Genomic DNA, 23,322 nt, shown 5'->3' with positions numbered 1-23,322 from the left:
CTGAATTGTAAAAAAAAAAGTCAGCTGACTTTGTTTTTGAAAATAGCTGAATTGATCTATCTGAAACACATGAAAAACTGATATAACACTGACATTATTTAATTTTTTTACTGTTTTTCTATTTCTATTGGAAACAACTTATTGACAGCTGTTGTTTTACTTTCTGTGCAAATACGTGAAACCCTGCAGTTGAAAAGGAGTAAAGTTAACCCGGATTAAATGACTCTCAATGAGAACTCACAGCTCAGAGAATGATAGCTTTGTCACGCCTTCTACTGTCATGCCTGTTAAATCACTGTCTTTAGACGGTCTTCTCAAAATGACTACCAACTTATGAACTAGACGCTGATGCTTCTTAAATAGATGGATGTTTTCTAGTTTATTCCCATGTGATCAGTGAGTTTACTACAACCCTCCAAAATGACTAGACAAAGTTTGTGTGAATTGCAAGTTCATCACCCATAGCTTTGAGAAACAGAAAATCAATACTGAAGGTTTTTTAAATGTTCACTTTCTTCCTAATTTCATCCCTTTAAAAAAATTTTGTTTAAGCCTGATGCTAAGAAAATCATTATTTACCGGCTGAGCCACAAGGGGAGACCAAGAATATTAGAGCGGGTAGCCTATCAGTTCTCCAGGGGATCTTCCCGACCCAGGAATCAAACCAGGGTCTCCTGCATTGCAGGCAAATTCTTTACCAGCCGAGTGATCAGGGAAGCCCTATTTGCCAAACAGTGAAGCGTTACTCAGACTTGCATGGCAGGGGTGGAGGAGTCAGGAGAGTAGGGGGCAAGCTCAGCTGCTCATTCCCGTCCAATCAGCTGCTCAGGGAGTCCTGTCCTTCCAGAGTACTGCTCCCTTGTGCTAAGTCGCTTCAGCCGTGTCCGACTTTGCGACCTCATGGTCTGTAACCCACTAGGCTCCTCTGCTTGGAGAATCCCTTGGGGTAGAGCTCGCTTTTTTCATCTTTTTAGCAATTTCAAAAATTTGTTTTTGAAATTTTGGATTTTTGCCCATTTAGTGAGGTGTTGTAAATCACTGGAAGTTTAAATGATGGGGAAGAAGAGCCAATTTCAGCTTTTCTTTGCATTCCCAGTATACGAACATGCCATCAGAACACAGAACAAAAATCAGATTCTTGTCTGTTTGATTAGAATTTGTGAAGAAAATGTTACTAGTTAAGCATTTCCCCCACAGGTAAAAGACTACTTGGAGGGCACTGGATTTCATTTTTCTTTTTTTTTTTTAAATAAACTTACATTCTCTCCAAATTTCCTCTAAAGTAAGACCAGACTGGATGAAAATAGCTTTCCTTAAAACAAATATCCTTTTATTCCCACCCCCCCACCCCACCCCAGCTTATAAAATCTTAATGAATGAGCCCTTCCTGGAGGCTTTTCATTACGCAGGGGCCAGAGGGAACAGTCTTACATCTTCATTATTTCGATGCTGTATCTTACATAATGAACAGCAGGCGGCCTTGGTGATCATGATTTCCTGGAGCCTGGGGTTTGAAGCAGTTGGTGTGAGATGTTCCTGGCACTCAAGATGGGTCAGTGCCCGGAGAGACAGTGGAGCTCAGGGTCAGGAAGGTATTTACCAGAGCTGAAAAGACAAAATTTCCTTCCAGGGTTTCGGGAGCTTGGTATGGTCACTCTTTCAAGTCAGGGCAGGGAGACCGGTCTTATTTAGGAGGAAATAAGATCCTGGAAACATATAAAAAATACTGTAATTGACATTTTATTCACAGCAGCTAAGAATGGACAATAAAACAAGCAATTCCTTGGCCTCAGGGCCGTTCACGGCTGCACAGGCAGAAACCAGGCAACGAGGCATCACTCCTGGGGGAGCCGATGTCCGGGGGTCGCAGGGTGTTCTGTGAAGGAAGGTGAGAAGCGTGTGTAATACAGGACACAGACGTGGGCACTGGCCCTGGAAAGCAGGTCTGTTCCAGATTTTCTGACGCACTCCAGGTGGACGAGCAACGGCAGCAGAACAGGTGAGTGATCTGGCCGATGCTCTGGGCAGGGTCAGCCCAAGCAGGCAGGGCCTGCAGGAAAGCCGGGGGCTGTGTGCTGGGCCTCTCCAGGGGTGGCGAGGGGCCTCCAAAAATCCAAATACTAGGAGACAGCTGAATCTGGGACGTTTAGGGGGAAATGTATGATACTTCTGAAAATATTAATCACTTATTTCCTAAGGCATAGCCCTCCTTTACATTTTATATATATTTTGTTGTTATTCAGTCGTTCAGTCCTGTCCGACTATTTGTGACCTCACGGACTATAGCACGCAGAGCTTCCCTGTCCTTCACCATCTCCTGGAGCTTGCTCAAACTCATGTTCATTGAGTCAGTGATGCCATTCAACCATCTCGTCCTCTGTCGTCCCCTTCTCCTCCTGCCTTCAGTCATTCCCAGCATCAGGGTCTTTTCTAATGAGCTGGCTCTGCCTCAGGTGACCACAGTACTGGAGCTTCGGTTTCAGCATCAGTCCTTCTAATGAAAATTCAGGTTTGATTTCCTTTGGGATTGCCTGGTTGGATCTCCTTGTAGTCCAAGGAACTCTCAAGAGTCTTCTCCAACACCACAGCTCAAAAGCATCAATTCTTTGGTGCTCAGCCTTCTTTATGGTCCAATTCTCATATTCATACATGACTACTGGAAAAACCAAAGCTTTGACTATACAATTTCAGTGTTCTCACTGGAGAAGATGAGCACACATCCGTCTACTCCACCATCTTTAGTATACATACATACATACATAATATATATATGTATATATATATTATATATGGCTTTCCAAGTGGTGCTAGTGGTAAAGAACCTGCCTGCCAGTGCAGGAGACATAAGAGATGCAGGTTGGATCCCTGGGTTGGAAATATCCCCTGGAGGAGGAAATGGCAACCCATTTCTGTATTCTTCCCTGGGAAAATCCCATGGACAGAAGAGGCTGGTCTGCTACAGTCCATGGGGCTGGCTGCCAAGAGTCAGACTCAACTGAGCAAATGAGCAGAACATATATATATATATATATATATATATATATATATATATATATACAATTTATAAAGGCAACTTCATATATATTCTCCCCCATTTTGTTTATTCCCTTTGGCATAAATGAAAGTGAGGTCCAGGCAAGGCAGCACAGGAGGGTGGGGGAACCCAGAGCCAGCAACCCTTCTGCCAGCTCCAGGCCCCTGGGAAGGCTCCAGTCCCCCTGCCTGGATTTTACATGTCTCTCCACTCACTTTAGGGGAAGGAGATATAGGATCCTCTCTCTGTGGGTATTCAAAGAGTAAGTGTTTTAACTTTTATCTTGTTAATTTATGGAATGGCTTACTGATATAAGGAAGATGGAGAAAAAAACAAGCAAACATCTGAATTAACCAAAGCAAGGATTCTTGTTCCTTTCATGTCCCCAAAGTGGATTGTTGAGTAAGGCTTCCTGGGACAGGTTTGCATTAGTGTCAAAGAATAATAGAGTTATTATTATTGTGAGACACTAAACATATAGTGTCAGTATATACATAGTGTCAAATAATAATAGAGTTTTAGCACTGAAAGGCTCTTCAAGTCCTCTGGTCCAATTTGGAAGGTATTTATTAATCTCTGAATCTGGCTCCTCAGCCTCTGAACACTGATGAGGAATAGTTCTAATGGTCAGAAAAGAGTGCTGGGCATTGCATCACTGTCTACCTTCTTTCACAGTCCAGCCATTTTTAGTTAGTCCCCTCCAGACGACCTGGATCAGGTGTACCAGCATCTGGTGCTCCCGAGGGATGAAGTTTGAAGTGTTCTTTGGTACCCACTGTGACCGCATGTCTTCAGGTGACCAAAGCATTGTTCAAACTACCGCATTTTTATCCAGCGTTACGAGAATCAGGGCATCACATACGTTAAAATACAGACAGTCTATTCAGAGGCCTGCCTCTCTTATTATCTAAAACATGTGAGTGCTCCTGATTAAAGAACAGTGATGTTTCTCGCCCTACAGTAATGCTTTACTCAGCAATGGCTGACGTGTTTCCCACAGAAACTCAGCGAATATGTGATTAAAGATAAATTCAGTTCACAGCTGTCAGGATCATCAAATTGTAACTGCTCTTAAGTGAAGGCATTTGTCTGAGAAAAGATGAGATGCAATTTTCAGAACCAGTGGGTTATGGGTACCTCCCAGGGTAATGGGCTCTTTTATACCTGGAGTTTATCTTCCTGAAAGACAAATAAGAGCTTTGGGTTTTGCTGTTAGTGTAAGAGCAGAATGTGTCTGCTCATCATCAAAGAGGGTATTTTACATCTCATGGACGCACCCACTGAAGGTGTTTGAGGAGACTATTCATTGGCTTGTTCTCTGCGAGATGGAGACAGATTGGGTGAGCTGTCCATGGGGCTGTTTGTCTCAAACTGTCAGCCACTGACAGCTCATTTCTACCAGAACACATCCCATGGAAGGGTTCTGAAGGCAATTCAAGTTACCTCTGATAATGGCACTATTGATCAGGCTGTGGATGGGGTGAAAGTACCTGCCTGCCTTGGATGAATGGCTTTACTGTATCTTGTGACAATTGATTTCCCTTTTGCTGAGGACACAGGCTGGAGATATGTGAGACAACTATATTAATGACCAAGTGGCTTTTAACAGATAAATGATGGCAAGGGAGTAGGTATGGATAATCTTGCAGAGGACAAATAATCTTGCTTGTGAAATACAGCTGGAAACGTGATCTCTTTTACAGCCGAGGTCCTCACTCCTGGCTGAGGCTGGACAAGCTGTCAAAGCATTTGTGGTACAAATTTAGGGGTTCCTTGAAAGAAAAACTGGTGACGTGGGATTTTTAAGAAGCACAATTTTTTTAAAGTATTTTTAAAACATAAATTCCTGTGGCTGATTCATATTGATATATGGCAAAAACCTCCATAATAAAGTAATTATCCTCTGATTAAAATAAATAAATTTTTTTAAATACCAAAAAAACCCCTATTTTTTAATTGGAATATAGTTGATTTACAGTGTTGTGCTAGTTTCAGGGATAGAAGAGCCAAGCAATTTAGTTATATGTACATATATACATTTCTATTTTTCTCAGATTCTTTTCCCATATAGGTTATTACAGAGTATTGACTAGAATTCCCTGTGTTCTACAGGAGGTCCTTGTCGATTACCTATTTTATAAGAAGCGCAGATTTCAATGGAGTCCCTAGGAGGTCAAGGATGGGAGAAAATGGCTCTGCGGCTTGACTGGGCAACAGGCACTTTGCATTTAATCCTCATGACAACTCTGGCGGGTGCCTAGGGATAAGCACCTTATTTGTAGGTGAAGACAATAAGCAAGTCCAATCAGGGCACAGGGCTTCAGCTGGAGACTCACATGTGTCCAACTCCAAAGCCAGGGTTTTACACGCTGCTTCTCCATGTTTAGTCTAAGTTGACAGCTGCACACGCTGGGCAAAGAGTATCCATGAGTCATGGTCTTACTTCCAACAGAACCTTCAACCTTCCCTTCCGAGTACCCTGGGTCTCGCCAGCAGAATAACTGCTTCTGTTCAAATACAAGTGCACCTCTTCCATCCCCCAGGCCCTTCTCTGGTGCCTTGCTACCTTGGGATTAAATCTGATCCCCTAATATGGCATAATGATCATTCGAGAGCTAGTCTGTGCCATCCCCTGCCCCTGCCTCTCAGGACCCAGCCGTGCCTCCACTTCCAGGCCTGTGGGGCTATCCCAGCCCACAAACAGGGGCATCTTCACCCCTCCATAGCCCCCACCCAGGACTGCAGTCCTCCCTGCCCCCATCACAGCCTCCTGCCCCCAGCGAGATCACTCCGGTCCCTCCTGTGATCTTCTCCATTTGCCACCTTATCTCCTGGCACACAGCAGAGTTTCAAACAGTATCAGCTGATTGGATGAATGAAACTCATCTAAACCCACCTTCTTAACTTGACTGTCAAAAAACATCCACAGATGTAGCTACATTGAATATGTTCATTTTCCAGAAAGGATACAGACAAATGAGGTTACTTGATCAAATTATTATTCTAAAGACCTCATTGTATTCCAGGGCAGTCCAATAATTGTTTTTTTAATATGATTTTTAAAAATATTTATTTATTTATGTTACTTAGTTGCAGCACACTGGCTTAGTGGCCCCTCAGCAAATGGGATCGCAGTTCCCAGACCAGGGATCGAACCCTAGTCCCCTGCATTTCAAGACAAATTCTTAACCACTGGAGCACCAGGGAAGTCTCCCAAAATTGGATTTCATATCAATGACTTTCAACCATCAAGAACCACTCAACCTTCTCTTTAAAGTTATTTTGTTAAGAAGGTGGAAGAGTAGAACACACTGAAAGAAAAAATATCATCAAGCTATTGTCTAGTTTTTGGGCTTAATATTCAAACCATGGACACTGTTTTCTATAAATTAAATTAATACCAAGGCTAGCAATTTTATCACAGAACCAGAGGTTTCACATTGTATACAACCTCCTATAAAATAACATGGTGATATTATCAGAGTGATAAAAATGTTCCAAGCCTTTGCCCTAATCATCTCACTCCTGGGAGGTTATCCTAAAGAAATAATTCAGAGCAAACAGAGGCTGTACACTTGGTGATGTTTCCTGCAGTATTACTCAGTTTTTCCCCTACTTTCCTCACCACTTTCATCATCATTCAAGGAAAGCAGCAGACAATATTTACAGACCAGTAGTTTACCCCTCTAGTTGATGAACTCATTAAGGGCAGGAACCTGACTCATCCTTGCATATGATGTAAAATATATAATAAGTGCCTCCATGTTTTATAAAAGCAATAAATATGCACACGCACACACAGACTCCTCTACAAAAGTCTAAAAAAAAAAAGAGTCAAATATTCAACAAAAGAGCAGTTTTAATGACCTGTCTCCACCTTTCCTACATAAGAAGACAATATGATTCAAGCTCTGAGCTGTGAGAAGGACACACAAGGGAATTAAGCTGCTTCAGGAAGCAGGATGGAGGTTTTCTGCGTGAGGACATTTGTGCTCACATCTTGGCTCCAGGCCTGGTCCTCCGCAAGCTCACAGAGCACGCTGTAAAGTGTAAGTGGCTGAGCCACGTGGAGGCTGGTCTGGGACCTGAGTCCTAGCACCGTCTGAAGTCCGAGGACAGATGCAGCTGGACCCCAGGAAACACGCAAATAAAGCCACAGTTGTGCACTTTCTGCCTAGAAGTTTCAACATGCACTTCACTCAGAAAAGCACTTCATTGTGATAAACAGGCAACAACGACTTGGTGGCAGTCTCTTAAAAACTGAGATTATGCCCAATGTTTGCAAACAAAAGTGTCATTTTAAGCTATCCACAAATTTGCAATGAGGAGCTGATGATTCAAAGATCTCCGGAGGAGATGGAAACAAATTAAGCTTCTGAATTCAAGAGATCAAACCCGACCCATCTCTTCTCTTTGTCTAACTTGTCAGAAGTGAAGAGATCTGAGAGCTGTCTGAGCTTGGGACACTTGAGGGCTTGGCCCGGCGTGGACCTTAGTAAACCCAGAGCCGATCTTAGTTCACGAAGGATGAGGAACACTGTGGGGCAGGTGAATGCTTCTCTAAAACATAAATATGGGTGCCCACGGGTTTTGTGAGGATTCATAGAATAGCCTCTGACACAAAACCAAAGTGTAAGTAAACACATGGAATAGAAATATGCTGGCACTTTGGAGTTGAGCTCTTGGGAAATGCTAACAAGGAGGTGAATAAAGTTTTTACATTAAAAATACTTAGAAGGGAGTGAAAAAGTATAAACTTTGAGCTATAAATTTAAAAAGTCATAGGGATGTAACATACAGGATGGTGATATTACTTAATATTGTGTTGTGTACGTGAAAGTTGCTGAGGTTAGATTTTAAAAGTTCTCATCAAAAGAAAAAAATTTGTAACTGTATGGTGATGGATGTTAACCAGACTTATTGTAAAAATTTTGCAAAATACACAAATATGCAATCATTAAAAAATATTTTAAAATGCCATTTGCAGCAACATGAATGGACCTAGAGATGATCTTACTAAGTAAGTCAGAAAGGGAAAGATAAATATCACATGATATCATTTATATGTGGAACCTAAAATATGACATAAATCAATATATCTACAAAATAAAAACAGGCTCATAGACATATAGAAGAGACTTGGGGTTGCCAAGGAGTTGCGGGGGAGAGGGAAGGATTGGGAGTTTGGGATTAGAGATGTGAGCTAGTATATACAGGATGGATAAACAAGATCCTACTGTATAGCACAGGGAACTATATTCAATATCCTATGACAAGCCACAACAGAAAAAAAAAATATATATGTGTACACCTGAGTCACTTTGGTGTATAGCAGAACTTAAAACAACACTGTAAATCAACTATACTTCAATAAAATTGAAAAACAAAAGCACACCAAACCAGGGAAAAATATACCACATGCCTCATATCAGCAAGTTACTAAATCACTGTGATCAGATTTAAATTGTCTTGATTTTAGTTTTTTGTTTAATAAAAAAAAGAACAATAGTAGACAATTCTACGCCCCCAGAGACTATAAATTGGAGTGAGAAAAAAATTTAATTATGTATTATTTTTAGGAAGATTGTTTAGTAGGAAGTAATTTTCTCTGGGGCATTTCTTTTTGTAGGTAATATTTATTAGGACTTTCTTTTCTGCTTCAGCTACTAGACTTATAGTCAACTCTGCAGCCTATCTCTAACAATGAGCTGTTGAAACACAGGGTGTTGGGGAGTAGGGATCTGTACTAAATTATCCAACCATCTCATCCTCTGTCATCCCCTTCTCCTCCTGCCCTCAATCTTTCCCAGCATCAGAGTCTTTTTCAATGAGTTGGCTCTTTGCATCAGGTGCCCAAAGTATTGGAGCTTCAGCTTCAACATCAGTCCTTCCAGTGAATATTCAGGGTTGATTTCCTTGAGGATGGACTGGCTTGATCCCTTTCATGGATCACAGCCTTGTCGTGGCAAAGGGGTTTGCACAACTCCATGACGCCTAGAGCCACGTCGTGCAGGGCACCCCAGACAGAAGGGTCATAGTGCCGAGTTCTGACAAACTGTGGTCCACTGGGAGAGGCAATGGAAACTCACCCCAGGATTCTTTCTGTGAGCATCCCACAAACAGTATGAAAAGGTAAAATAAGACTACATGATACATATTGCTATGAACTCTGAAATCTCTAGAAAAACAACAAAATGCTTCACAATCTCAAAAAGATCTCATTCATGCCTAAAGCTGCACAGCTGCACAGTATGCTTCTTTTCTTCAATTTGGGAGGAAGATGAGTACCTCAAAGCAACAGTTTTCCAAGGATGGTCCCAGACCAAGGGCACCAGAAGTACCCAGGGAGGCACATATTAAAAATGCAAACTCTTTGGCCCGTTCTTGGGCTTAGTCGCTCAGTCATTTCCAATTCTTTGCAACCCCAAGAACTGTAGCCCATCAGGCTCCTCTGTCCATGGGATTCTCCAAGAAAAGATACAGGAGTGGGGTGCCATGCCCTCCTCCAGGGGATCTTCCCAACCCAGGGATTGAACCTGTGTCTCCTGCATTTGCAGGTGGATTCTTTACTGTCTGAGCCACCACGGAAGCCCTCTTTGGCCCCAGCCCTGGCCAGTTGGATCCAGAACTCTGCAGAGTGGGAGGGATCAGTGAGTCTGTGTTATAACAAGCCTTGCAGGTGATGCTCACCAGGCCTGAACGGGGTGAACACTGCATTCTGGGGTCTGGGATCCCCAAAGAGCACAGTATTTGCATGAGATCTGGAGGCAGCCAGCAACCTCCATTCTCAGGGGAACTGCAGCCTCGTGTCCTAGGAAGCTGGATCATCAAGAAGAGTCTAGAATGCCATGGGGAAGTGAGGCACTGAAGGAGGGAGAAAGGTGTCTACACTGTAAGTGAAGGGTACAGAACAGGAGGTTTGCACATCTACATCATGCATGGGGCTCCAGAGCCCAGAAAGTCTAGGAAAAGCCACAAACCTTTAGGGGTTTATATGTCTGCAACTTTTTACAACCTCCAAGCCCTTCAAGGTACATAACAGGATATACTTAGGAGGGTCTCCGCTAAGGCACTAGCACAGGGTTTGAAATGCTTTAAGGAAAGATGAAAGGCTGTATAGTCAAGGCTGGCCTTAGAAGTCAGCCAAAGGAAATTACAAAAACTGCACTGGGCCATCTTTTAAAGAGATCTGTCTATGTTTCTAACAGCTTTATTGAGGCATACTTGAAATACTATAAAACTCAGTGCAAGCGTACAATTTAATGATCTTAGTAACCAACCCAATTAATAAATATTCCATCACCTCAGTAAATTCCCACACACCCATCTGTGGTTAATCCTCTCTCTGATCCCAGGGGCTTTCTCCCTGTAAAAAATCTGCCTTGTCTACACACTCCAAATAAGAATCATACAATATGTGGTCTTTGCAACTTGCTTCTTTCATTCAGGATGTTTTTGAGGTACAACCATTTTGTAGCATGCATTGTTTGCTGATTTCTTTTTTAAGTTTTTTTTTTAATGTTGGCCATTTTAAAGTCTTTATTGAATTCATTACAATATTGCTTCTGTTTTATATTTTGGTTTTGGGGCCACAAGGCATGTGGCATCTTCGCTCCCACACCAAGGATCAAACCAGCAGCCCCTGCACGGGAAGGCACAGTCTTCACCACTGGACAGCCAGGGAAGTCCCTGATTTAATAGACTGTGATTGGGAAAGATTGAAGGTGGGAGAAAGGGATGACAGAGGACGAGATGGTTGGATGGCATCACCGACTCAATCAACATGAGTTTGAGTGAACTCCAGGAGTTAGTGATGGACAGAGAGGCCTGGCATGCTGCAGTCCATAGGGCTGCAAAGAGTTGGACATGACTGAGCGACTGAACTGAATAACCCACTGCATGGAAATAAACATATGCTGTTTATCCATTCATCACTGCTGGACATTTGGATCATTTTCATTTTTTCAGCTATGAAGGATAATCCTGTCATGAATATTTATCTAACACCTTTGCATAAACATATGCTTAGTTTTCTTGGATTGAATTCCAGGATGCAATTGCTAGGACAGATAGTAAGTTTTCTCTTCACTTTTTTTTTTTTTTTTTTCTATTTTGGCCACATCACAAGGCCTATGGGATCTTAGTTCCATGACCAGGGATTGAACCTGGGCCCTGGCAGTGAAAGCTCTGAGTGCTAACCACTGGACTGTCAAGGAATTCACTTGCTTCACTTTTTAAGAAAATGCCAAACTGTTTTCCAAAGTGTATGGACTATTCCCACCAGCAATGGGTTCTAGATACGGAGTCCAGTTTCCCCACATCTTCCACATCTTTGCCAATGCCTGGTATTGTCTTTATTATTATTATTATTACTATTAAAACTGTTCTAGTGGGGTACACTGGTATCTCACTGTGACTTTAATTTTTATTTCCCTAAGGACTAAGGAGGTTGAGAATATTTTTATGTGCTTATTTACATTTGTTTATCTTCTCTGCTGAACTATCTGTTCAAATACTCTGCCCAATTTTTATTGGGTTGTTTATGTTCTCATTGTGTTATATGAATTCTTTATATATACTGGACAAAAGACTTTTATCAGATATATAATTTGCAAACATTTTCTCACAGTCTTTACCTTATATTTTCACTTTTGTAATCATATGTTCTGAAATATGGAAACTTCTCATTTCTATGGCAATTTATCAGTTTTTTCCCCTTTTATGAGTTATGATTTTGGTGTTGAATCTAAGAACTCTTTGCCCAACTAAAGGTCATGACAATGTTTTATTTGTTATTATATAAAAATTACACAGTTTAAAGCCTTACATTTAATTCTGTGATTCATTTTGAGTTAACGCTTGTATGTGGACTGATCTAAGCAAGGATCTAAGTTATTTTTTTTCTTTTTACACAAGGGTATGTAATAGCCCCAGCCCCATCTGTTGAAAAGACTGTTCTTTCATTTTTTCCCCATTGAAAATGCCTTTGTATGTTGGTGAAAAATAAATATGTAAGGATTTACATCCTGGACTTACTTCTAGACTTTCAATTCTGTTCCATTACTGCATGTCTATCCTTGTACTAACATTACAGTTTTCGATTATTAAGACTTTATAGTATGTTATGGAATTGGAGAGCACCAATTCTTCAGTTTTGTTATTTTCCAAATTGTTTTGTCTATTCTTTATGATCCATGGGAATTTTAAGATCAGCTTTTCAATTTTTAACTCAAAAAGCATGCTGGGATTTGTACAGAATTTCATTGAATTTATAGATCAATTTTGGAAGAACTGCAATTTTGATGATATTGAGACTTCTATTCATAAAATGTCTCTCCATTTATTTATATCTCCTTTCTTTCAGTAATAACGTGTAGCTTTCAGTGTACAGATCTTTCACATTTGTTATTAACTTTATTCCTTAGTATTCTACTCTTTTTGATGCTATTGCAAATGGAACTATTTTCTGTTTCATTTTTACTGTCTATTGCTAGTGGTTCACTGCTTGCTACCCCAAAATAGACTTTTTATACATTAATCTGATGTTATTCTTTATTAGTTCTAATGGGTGTGTGTGTGTGTGTGTGTGTGTGTGTGTACTTTGGAATTTTTCAAATGTAGAATCATGACATGTCAGAGTAAAGGCAACTTTACCCCTTAATTTATCATTTTCTTCTATTTTTCCCCATCATGTAGAATATCCACTACAGTAATGGATAAAAGTGGCAAAAGTAGATAATCTTGCCTTTTCCCTGACCTTACTGACACAACATCCAGTCTTTCACTAATTGTATGATGTTACCTATGGCTATGGATTATTCTCTGGTGGCTCAGACAGTAGAAAATCTGCCTACAATGCAGGAGACCTGGGTTTGATCCCTGGGTTGGGAAGACCCCCTGGAGAAGGGAATGGCTACCCACTCCAGTATTGTTGCCTGGAGAATCCCATGGACAGAGGAGCCTGGTGGGCTACAGTCTATGGAGTCTCAAAGAGCCAGACACAACTGGGCAGCTAACACTTTCACTTTACTTTGCATAGATTATTCTTAGCTGCACTTTATCAGGATGAGAAATTTCACTTTTGCTATTTTGTTGGGAGCTTTAATCATCAGTGAGTGATGAATATTGTCAAATATTTTCCCTTCATTTTTGAGGTCATTTTTAAAATTCTTCATCTTTTTGGTAATACATATATTACCTTGCAATCCTGGGATAAATTTCACTTGGTTATATTGTATCATCCTTTTTATGGTGCTGAATTCAGACTGTCAATATTTTGTCAAGGAGTTTTCCATCTATAATCACAGAAAAAATTGATCTGTAGTTGTGTTTTCTGTGTGATGTCTTTGCTTTGCTTTAGTACCTGGGCCATAATAATTCTCATTTTAAAAATTCATGTATTTGTTTTTCACCATGCCGCATCTTCATCGCTGCGCAAGGGCCTTCTCTACTTGCAGTGAGCAGGGGCTGCTCTCGAGCTGCAGCATGGGAACCTCTCACTGTGGGAGCTTCTCCTGCGGAGCGCCGGCCCTGCAGCGCGTAGGATCAGTACTCGTGGCACATGGGCTCTGTTGCCCCACAGCATGTGGGACCTTCCCAGATCAGGGTGCAAACCCGTGTCCCCTGCACTGGCAGGCAGGTTCTCAACCACTGGACCACCAGGGCCAACCACCTGGTCGATTTTCTTAGTGATTTTTCTAAGCATTAAAATATGCCTCTTAATTTATCATTATCTACTCCAGATTAATACTAGTTTAATTTCACTAAAATAGGAAATTCAACTTACTTTTCTCTTGGGACTCTGTGCACCAAGAACATACCCTATCACAGAATGTTATGAAAATAGTCGTGAGTAGCAGCATTCTAGTATGCAAAACTCAGTGAGACAACTTGCTTGTATGATTCGTGGAACTAGAAGGAGGACACTGAGGTTCACAGAGTGGGAATTCCTTTAGATTTTTCTCTCTCTACTCTTCATCCCTACTTTTCCATCTCTCTGTTTTGATGTGTTAGAATGGTTTATTCACTTGTCAGATATAGGCCCTGCATATTTTTTCCAACATGTGGGCTGCTTTGCATTGGTTTAATAGTGTTGTTTGATGAATAGAGGTCCTTAATTTTAATAAAATTCAACTTATCAATTCTTTCCATATGGTAAGTCTTCTAAGTATCTTTTAAAATTCAACTTTGCTGAATCAAAATTATAAAGATGTTCTCTGTTTTCCTCTGAAAGCATTATTTTAACTTTCATATTTAAATCTGTAATATATTTGGAATTGATTTTTTGGTACTATGTGAGGAAGGAGTCAAGATACCTTTATTGTCAGACTGCTATCCAACTCACCTAGTACCATTTACTGGAAAGATCACCCCCTCCCCTGTGTCACAGGATCACCGTCATCATGCATCTAGTGATCTTTTATGCCCGAGTCTTTTCTGACTCTATTCTGATCCCATTTGCCAGTTTTTTGATCTTTGAGACAGTACCATGGTGTGTTCATCACTTTTATAGTGCAGATTTTACAGCTTCATTATTCTTCTTCTGTATTTCACTGGCCAGCTTTTAACTTCTGTATTTCCACGTAGGTTTTAAAACCAACTTGGTAATTTGCACATAAAAGTCATTGTATTTATTTTTTATTGGAATTATGCTGAATACGTAGATTTTGTTTATTTAACAGAATAATTTGAGGCTGCCAGCATCTTTACAATACTGAGTTTTCTGATCATTACATTGTCTATCCTTCCATTTACTGAGAATTTCTTTAATTTCTCTCAATAAAGCTTTAAGATTTTTAAGTGTGGCAATCTTGTACAACTTTGTTATATTTACTTCTAATTATTTGATATATATGATGTTATTTGAAAGAGTACTTTTTAATTCATTTCTATTTGTTTGTTGCTGGTATCTAAACATACAGCTGATTTTTACATACCAATTTTATAAAACAAACAGTATAATCAAGTATTAATTCTGATACTCATAGTTTCCTTTATTTTTTATGGACAAAATTGTAGTATCTTAAGCAATGACCAAGTGTTTCCATGAGATAGGTACTGTTTCTTTGGTAAAAATTTTAGAAAAGTATAACATTGAAGCCATGTGGGAATGGTCTTTTCCTTATGAGAAGGATATCTTGCACACACACACACACACACATCATTCCACGCTGTCCAACTCACTACATGTGGTTTAATTATGATCTTATCCTGCTGTCTGAAATACACAAGAGAAAAAGCAAAATCCAACTGTGTCTAATTCTTAGTGCTTTTCACATATTTTCCAAGAGAGTGCTTCTAATAATGTGAAATCTCTGTATTTATCTTAAAAGTTTCGTAAAAACTGTCCTTTTCCTCCAAAAAATAGCCATCCTCATTCTCTGGTGGAAATAAAGCTGCAAATAACTAACATCAAGCAGCACTGAATACTTCAGGGAGATACACAATCCCTGTAAATCATACTTTTGGTGTACATATCCCCCTCAGGTGTAACACTCCATATTGGAGAGCCAGAGTTGATCCCAACAAGACTCTCACATTTCAACGCCAACGTCCTACATTTGTCTGCCTTCTTCCTCTGAATGCTCAAAGAAAGAAGACGCACCCACATGCAGGATGCGGTCTTCTGACCCCCGGCTTGAAGGGAATGCGTACCGTGAATGCCAGCCTCATGTGAGGAGCACGAGCACCAGGGAGAACCCGAAATCCTGAAAGTCAGCAGAACACTCACTGTATCGCTGAAAAAATCCGAAAACCAGTTCCACACAAATAAACATCTTATCAAAGAAAATCCTTGGGAGATTGATCTATACAAGTCAACAAAGTGAATATTTTAAGTCGTATGTGATTTGTGATCATTTATTTATATTCCAGGCATTCTTGATTTCAAACTTCTGCACCTTTAATGCAAGTGATTTTGGCAGCTTGCAACTGAACTGTTATTATCCTTCTGTTGGGAGAAGGAGTTAGTTAATGCCACAGGTTAAAACATTAGAGTGTGAGAGTGAAGACTGATTTCCCAAGATCAGGAGTTAAAACCTTCATGTTCCACCCAAGCTAAGTCTATCCAAGCATTTAATTTTATATAAGGCATCACTTCTGATGTCCTGTAATCTGTAATCTATCAGATGTGTAACTTTTTGTTATGAAGATACTGATTTTTGTGTGCAGTTATAGGGACAGACCACCATAAATTATTCACTGATCTCAACCAGCTATCATAGGACTTTCATTTCTTGGAGAAACTGTTCTCATTCTTCAAGCAAAATCTTCACTAAGAATTCCAAATACTATCTGCCCTGTCAAGGTCAAAATACCCTATACCTAGAGACAGATGAAAGCTAGATTATGTCTAGTGAATATGTTATAACAAAACTTAAGAGAGAACTTATATGATTAGACACATTTAAATTTATTTCTGGGTCCATTTCTGAAAATAAAAAGTTGTTTTGATATAATTGATCTAACCTTTGAATACAAATCCTTTTGTATTAATCCTTCTTAATCTAACTTTTAAAAAACATATTCATCCTCCTTCTAAGAGTCTCTAAGATAATACTCACCAAATCCTGCCTTATTTCATCTTATGCTGTCTCTCAAGGTTACAGGCAGAGCATTTAGAAGTTTGATTTCAGAGCAACTATCTCCTCTCCCCTCAAACCATCAGGGCAATATTAAAACATCCCATGAGTCTCTGACCAGACCTTATTTATACAGATCATACTTTTGAACATTGTTTGCTTATCCTAAAAATAAAGTTATATCTTAATAATAAAAAGTGAACCAAACAGAAATAAGTGACTTTAAATCTTCATAAGAGTTCAATATATCCACATAAGAGAAAGAATTAATTCAAATAAATTATAACTCTATACCCTAACTGGGATATATCTTAAGGGCAAAAAGAACTGCAAAAAATCATGAACTTTGCCCAGTAGGTTTCATGCTGATTGTGGTATAAATAGAAGATACCTGCGTGCTTTATGGAAAAGAACAACTAAGCAAATATATTGATAATATTGAGTTATATACAAAAGTGGGGACACACATAGAGATCAAAAGACATAAAGCAAATGAAACAGGAAAATGTGAGCAATGGGTATACATAGTGAAGGGTATATCTCTGTTCCTTGTGCTATTTATCAATATTCTGTAGCTTTGAAATTTTTATAAAGCTTTGGGGGTTGGAGAAATCCTCAAGGATGCAAGCCACGTTTTCCTATCTTTTGTAAACATTGAGATGAGGACTCCCTGACTGTCTAAGGCCAAAACTTTGTTTTTTATCATAACTGACAAGTGAGACACAGTATCTTGGATACTTAGGACGCCAACTATTTGAGCCACTTGTATTGAAGCTATTCACTAAATACTGTTGACTTGGGGAAAGGCAGAACCAGGCCGCCAAGCACAGGGCACTGCAGCCTGGACCTCAAAGGTCCTGATCCCAAACCTAGGCAGAAACCAGCTCCCCCTTCTCCAGGCTCCCTTCTCTTCACAGCCCACTGAGATGCTGCCACCATCCTGCTTCCACAGAAACTTCACTTCCTCTTCTACTGACTTCTTTCAAGAGTCTAAAAATCTCCCGTGTGACATCTGGATGTCTGTGTGTCCCTGGAGGTGTCTGTACCGCAGCTATACAATGTCGATGCGCATGATGGCAGAATCTCAGAATTGCCTCAGACACTAATAACAGCCTGGGGTAGCCATCCGCCACTGACAAGGCCCACATCTCCTGGCCTGATGTCCAGCAACTCTACAGCTGATAAGCTGGTAACCTCATAAGTAAGCTCATCTCTTCTTTGACACACTCTGGCCGTGGGGGAGTTGCTTTCATCTTTCTGAGACACCCTGCTCTTGCCTCATCTTGCGCCATGGCCGTGGGACCACACAGAGGCAGCCCAGCCCCCTCCCAAGGCAGGACCCCTCTGTACCTGAAGATGCGCTTGCATGACCAGAGTCAACTGTCTTCGCAGCACTTCACCACCCACCCACCTGGGTCACAGTTCACCCCACCTCCTGAAGAACCCACTCTCATCAACACCCTCGTAGGTGGTGCCCAGACAGGCTCAGAGCTCAGGTCCAAAGCAGTTTCCCTCCTGCAGGCTGAGGAGACACTCTCCCTTGCTAACCATGGCCATCCTGCCATTTCCCTTTGACAAAGCACAGGAGGCATCCGATCTCCCCTGGCCTCTCACACGGAAGAAGAGAGGCTTCTTTCTCTTCCTGCCTAATTTGCTTACGAAAAATGTTCATCGATGTTCCACGTTTAATTCACTTAGTAATGAAAAGTAAATGAGCCCAACCGGCATGTTTGATTTGTGGTGGAAAGACAGAAACTGCTTTGCAAGAACAAACAAAGTTAAATTAAAGTAAGCCACTCGCCCTGAGAGTAGAAATTGAATTTTCCTGCAAAGACCTTAACGCTTTTAAAACATGGGACTGATACCGATGAGAGAGCAGGCCTTACTGGAACCCAGCTCCCGTGGGTTCCCCCGGGGCCCAGAGGGCAAGGACCCGCGTGCTAGGGCGTGGATGCAAACATGGAAACTCACAAGCGTCCCAGCCCGCATCCTGTTCTTTATCCCGTCCTGCATCCCATCGTGCCTCTCTTCCTGCATCCACGGAGAGCGCCCGGGAACCCGCGCGTCATGGTGGCGCGCAGGGCCAACCGCGCAGGCACCTACCGTTTTTGCAGATGGGGCAGCACTGGTCCGGCTCGTACACGGGGTCCACGCACTCGGTCTGCGGACAGGCGGACACCGCGCACAGCACCTCCCCGCTGGCCTCGCAGCGGCACCGCTCGCACGGCGACACCTGCAACACAGGCCGCGGTCAGGGGCAGCGCCTCCGTTCTCGGCTGAAACCTCACACACTCCCCCAGCCCGTGAGCACAGGGACTCCGGTTGCGGAGGCTCCCCTGGGCGTGAGGCCGACCCAACGGGACCGAGGATGCTCTCTCCCTCCCAGCTCCACACCGGGGAGCCTCTGTATTTTTATTAACCCACACTGTGAGCTTCTTTACAGGCTTTCTGTTGAAGATTTTTGTTTCTCTAAAAATTACACAGCACGCTGTGCTGGATTCTTGCCCACCCAGGCATCCTGTAGATGCTGCATAGCCCTGCCCAGGGCCAGCCGGCCTTCAGGGCCCTTTCTTAGCATCTCTGCCCAGCGAAGATGGCAGAGCAGGACAGGAAGGGGAGGGGTGAGGGAAGGAGGAACCTAGGGCTTCTCAGAGCTGGGCAGCACCTGGCCAGGGGCTGCCCCATGCCCCAACATGACCTCATTTAACTCTCAGGGAAGCAATAACCACACCTACTCCAGTGAAGGCCCTTGTTTCTGGCAAGGAAACTGAGACTCAGGTGTCAGGCAACTGGCCACAGGTGGGGCAGACCTTTCATCAGGGGCAGGGCTTCGGCTCCTGAGTCCAAGGCCACGCATGGGCCATCGCTTCCATCACCCAGTGTCACCCGTCCTTCACATCCTGGCTCCAACTGGCCTTGCTGAATTTGCCAGCTGTTGGCCCCAATGCTACCTTTTTGGATCTCTCCAATCAAGCACAATAAGTGGCTTCCCAGGTGGCACTAGTGGTAAAGAATCTGCCTGCCCAAGCAGGAGATGTAAGGGACATGGGTTCGATACCTGGGTTGGGAAGATCCCCGGAGGAGGGCGTGGCAACCCACTCCAGTATTCTTGCCTGGGAAATCCCATGGACAGAAGAGCCTGGGGGGGCTGCAATCCATAGGGTCGCACAGAGTCGGACACGACTGAAGCGACTTAGCATGCAATCAAGCATTATGGCCATTCCTGGCAAGGCTGGACACTGCCAACAAATCCCCCTGTAGTAACTCAGACAGGTCGTGGTGGGGATGATATTTATTTTCCTGGAAACCCCCAGTGGAGTGATTTTTCATCTGGGTTGACCCATGACAATGTGAAACAGGACATACAGACCCAGCAATCAGACACTGTGATGTGGGATGCATGCTTTAAAGGACAGTGCAGATTGGGGGAGGGTTGTCAAACCGAGTTTTCTGGACAGGGAGGCCCTGCTTCACTTTTGCTGGTAATACCTGTGGCTCAACCAGCACCACACAAACGACTCTCCTGGCTGCTGCCTTGGACTAAACAGTGCAAATGCCCCAGACTGACATCTCCACTCAATGAACTGACATCTCCACCAAGTGGCCTGGTTCCTCCATGAAGCAAAAGCTCTATTTGTACTTAAAGGCATGGTTTACAGGCACTAGACCACCATGTGGCTGAGAGTCAGGGGTGAGGGGGGTGTGTGTGTGTGTCTTCACACTTAGAAAATAAGAGAAATAAAACACTGAGAAAAACACTTTAGAGTTGCCCAAGACAAAAATCTTGACTGGTTTGCATTACAACCGTAGAAGTTAAACTCAATCTGCCAGCAATGTAAAGGCGCATGTTTGAGAAGCAGCGCCGGCAGGAGAAGGTCCCCTCGCTTCCATAACAAGCATGGCTGTGCTGCTCCCCGCCTGTCCTCTGTCTCTTACCAGTTCCCCGCTCAGCCTGTAGCATCCTCGTGTCCAGGGTGGGTTTACTCAGTGAGCAGGATATGAAAAGAACTGCAGAATTTTCAAAAGCAGAGATTCTGAGTTGCAACGGCTACAGCTCACTACAGGTCAGAGGCTCCAGAGGGGAGGCATAAAGTGCAAAGTGGGTGGGTTAGACAGAGGCGAGGCACTTCCCACCCCAGAAGTGAGGATAGCCCCACTGGGAGGGCTGGAGACTCAGGAAGGAGCAAGAGGGCCGGGACTCACTGCAGTCTGTCCTCAAGAAACGGGGACAGGGAGCTCCCTCGTGGGCTAGCGGCGAAGACTCCATGCTCCCAATGCAGGGGCACAGGTTCAACCCCCAGCTGGTCAGCTAAGATCCTGCATGCCTCCTGGTGTGGCCAGAAAAAGGGCAACAGCCAGGCACCACGCCACACCCTGGCTGTCATGCAGGAAGCAGGAAAAAGCCCCATTTGGGTTTGGGAATTTGAAAGGAGAGAAGGGCCCTCCTGTCCTGCCCCCAGGACAGGACCAGAAAGGCTTCGTCACAGGTCCTAAGTAGCCCCTCCTGAAAACCAGTCTTCTTCCTGCTCTGGGCCTGAGACAGCGCCCTGCCCTACCACGGAACCACACGCAAATCACACAAGCAGCTTGGGCTGCTGTTTTCTTTAAGGACACAACTTGGGGCTTCCCTGGTTGTCCGTGTTGAGTCCTGCCTCAAGGGCACAGGTGCGAAGCCTTTTACTAAGGCCACAGGAGCAGAGCCCAGAACCAAAGTCACCTCTGAAGCTGACTGACCCCCTTTGTAACTGTTGTCAAAAGCCCCCGTGATCTTCATGAACAGACTGCTGCTGCTGCTGCTGCTAAGTCGCTTCAGTCGTGTCCGACTCTGTGCGACCCCATAGCCGGCAGCCCTCCAGGCTCCCCCATCCCCGGGATTCTCCAGGCAAGAACACTGGAGTGGGTTGCCATTTCCTTCTCCAGTGCATGAAAGTGAAAAGTGAAAGTGAAGTCGCTCAGTCGTGTCTGACTCTTCGCGACCCCATGGACTGCAGCCTATGAGTCTCCTCCATCCATGCGATTTTCCAGGCAGGAGTACTGGAGTGGGGTGCCAGTGTCTTCTCTGTCACGAACAGACTAGGTGACTCTAAATTAGGCAAACATGCCCAACAGGTGGTGCCAGTAGTAAAAAATCCGCCTGCCAATCCAGGAAACATAAGATATGCGGGTTTGATCCCTGGGTCAGGAAGATCCCCTGGAGGAGGGCATGGCCGCCCACTCCAGTATTCTTGCCTGGAGAATCCCAGGGACAGAGGAGCCTGGAGAACTACAGTTCATAGGGTCACAAAAAGTTGCACACACCTGAAGTGACTTCACACGCACACATACTACCGTACACTGCCCTAACCAATCACCTAGTGCCAACCTCCCAGCAGGAATTTTCTTTGTCTGGAGGCTATAAAAATCAGCTACTAACCTACAAAAACTGTTGACTCTCCCTGGTCTGTCAGGAAGTCTGTTTGCTGTGCTCACAGTCACATTATCTCTGCTCTTTGTTCTTAATAAACGCACTCCCTTCTGAAATGCTCTGTGTCTGGAAATTATTTTCCAACCCATGCTCGAACTGCCTCAATAGTCCAGTGGTTAAGACTCTGTACTCTCAGTGCAGAAGGCCCACGTTCAATTTCTGGTCAGGGAACTAGATCCCACATACTGCAAGCCACAACAAAGATAGAAGATCCCATGCTGACTTGGCACAGCCAAATTAATTCATGAATAAATTAAGTAACTTAAACTAATAAATAAGTTTTCTAAAAAAAGGTTTGCAACTTGATCAAAGATTGGATTGTGGGTTTTACTATCACTAACTATTCAGAAATCCTGGTTCAACTATGAGGAGGTTTGTTTACTTCTCAAAAATCAGAGTTTAGGCTTACAGTCAAAATCACAAGGGTGTCCCTCCCAGACTTCAGCCCCTGCTCTGCTTTCCCCAACCACATGTGTGGCTGAAAACCCCCTTGCCCAATGGTAGCAGGTGGGGGCAGAGACTCTGGCCTCTATGACCCTGGTGGGAGGTCTGCCTGCCCAGGGCCTGACTGGATTCCACAAGGCTGCTCGGACTCCAGGCATCAGGTCTGAGCACTGCCGAGCCAAAGAATCCTCAGCTACCAGCTCAAGCACCAAAAGGCCTGCTGCCATTCCACGTTCTCTGTCCTTCAGTGCAAACTGAAGATAAGGATGCCTAGTGCATTCCTGAATCTGTGAGCAGCAACGTAAGCTTCTAAGGTGCATTTCTGCAGTCTCTCCTGTTAGCAGTAGCTCCCTACACTGTGTGTAACACATCCAATGACTGCAATATCACCCTCTGCAATCCTCCAGTTACAAACCCAAGTTTTTCACAGATAGATACAGAGCCTGGACGGACACTGGGTCATTTGAGGAAGAGGAGTCCACTCTCAGGAACCCACCATGGACTGGAGTAGTCAACTGTTGTGTTGAAGGAGAACACGACTTTTCAGAATGAGAGTAAAGGTAAGCTCTAGGTCGTTCATTCATTTATCCCAGTCCTGAGGCCAGATGATGAGCCCCCACTGTGCTATTTCCAGAAAGGTGGGAACATGTGTCATGGCTGGCAGAGGGGTGATGGCTAGGAAGGCCAGCGAGGGGCCAGCAATTGACCGGCCCGGGATCCAAGTCTGGATGCCAAGGGCCGCTCTGACTCACAGGCCTCCTCTGCTTTCAGAGTCACCCCAGTGACCATGACTTTTGAAC

General features: G+C 43.3%; 1 protein-coding gene across 1 annotated transcript in view; it reads right to left on the bottom strand.

Moving 5' to 3' along the window:
- Window positions 1–23,322, bottom strand: part of VWC2 (von Willebrand factor C domain containing 2) — a 127,359-nt gene that overhangs the window by 81,477 nt on the left and 22,560 nt on the right. Inside the window, exon 3 of the mRNA XM_020899900.2 lies at window positions 18,718–18,847. Within this exon, the coding sequence (XP_020755559.2) occupies window positions 18,718–18,847 (130 nt within the window). The remainder of the gene's footprint in view (window positions 1–18,717; window positions 18,848–23,322) is intronic.

Source organism: Odocoileus virginianus, chromosome 1, assembly GCF_023699985.2.
Source record: "Odocoileus virginianus isolate 20LAN1187 ecotype Illinois chromosome 1, Ovbor_1.2, whole genome shotgun sequence".
Taxonomy (NCBI): domain Eukaryota; kingdom Metazoa; phylum Chordata; class Mammalia; order Artiodactyla; family Cervidae; genus Odocoileus; species Odocoileus virginianus.
Note: the sequence above shows the minus strand (reverse complement) of the source record. Positions and strands in the feature narration are given on the sequence as shown.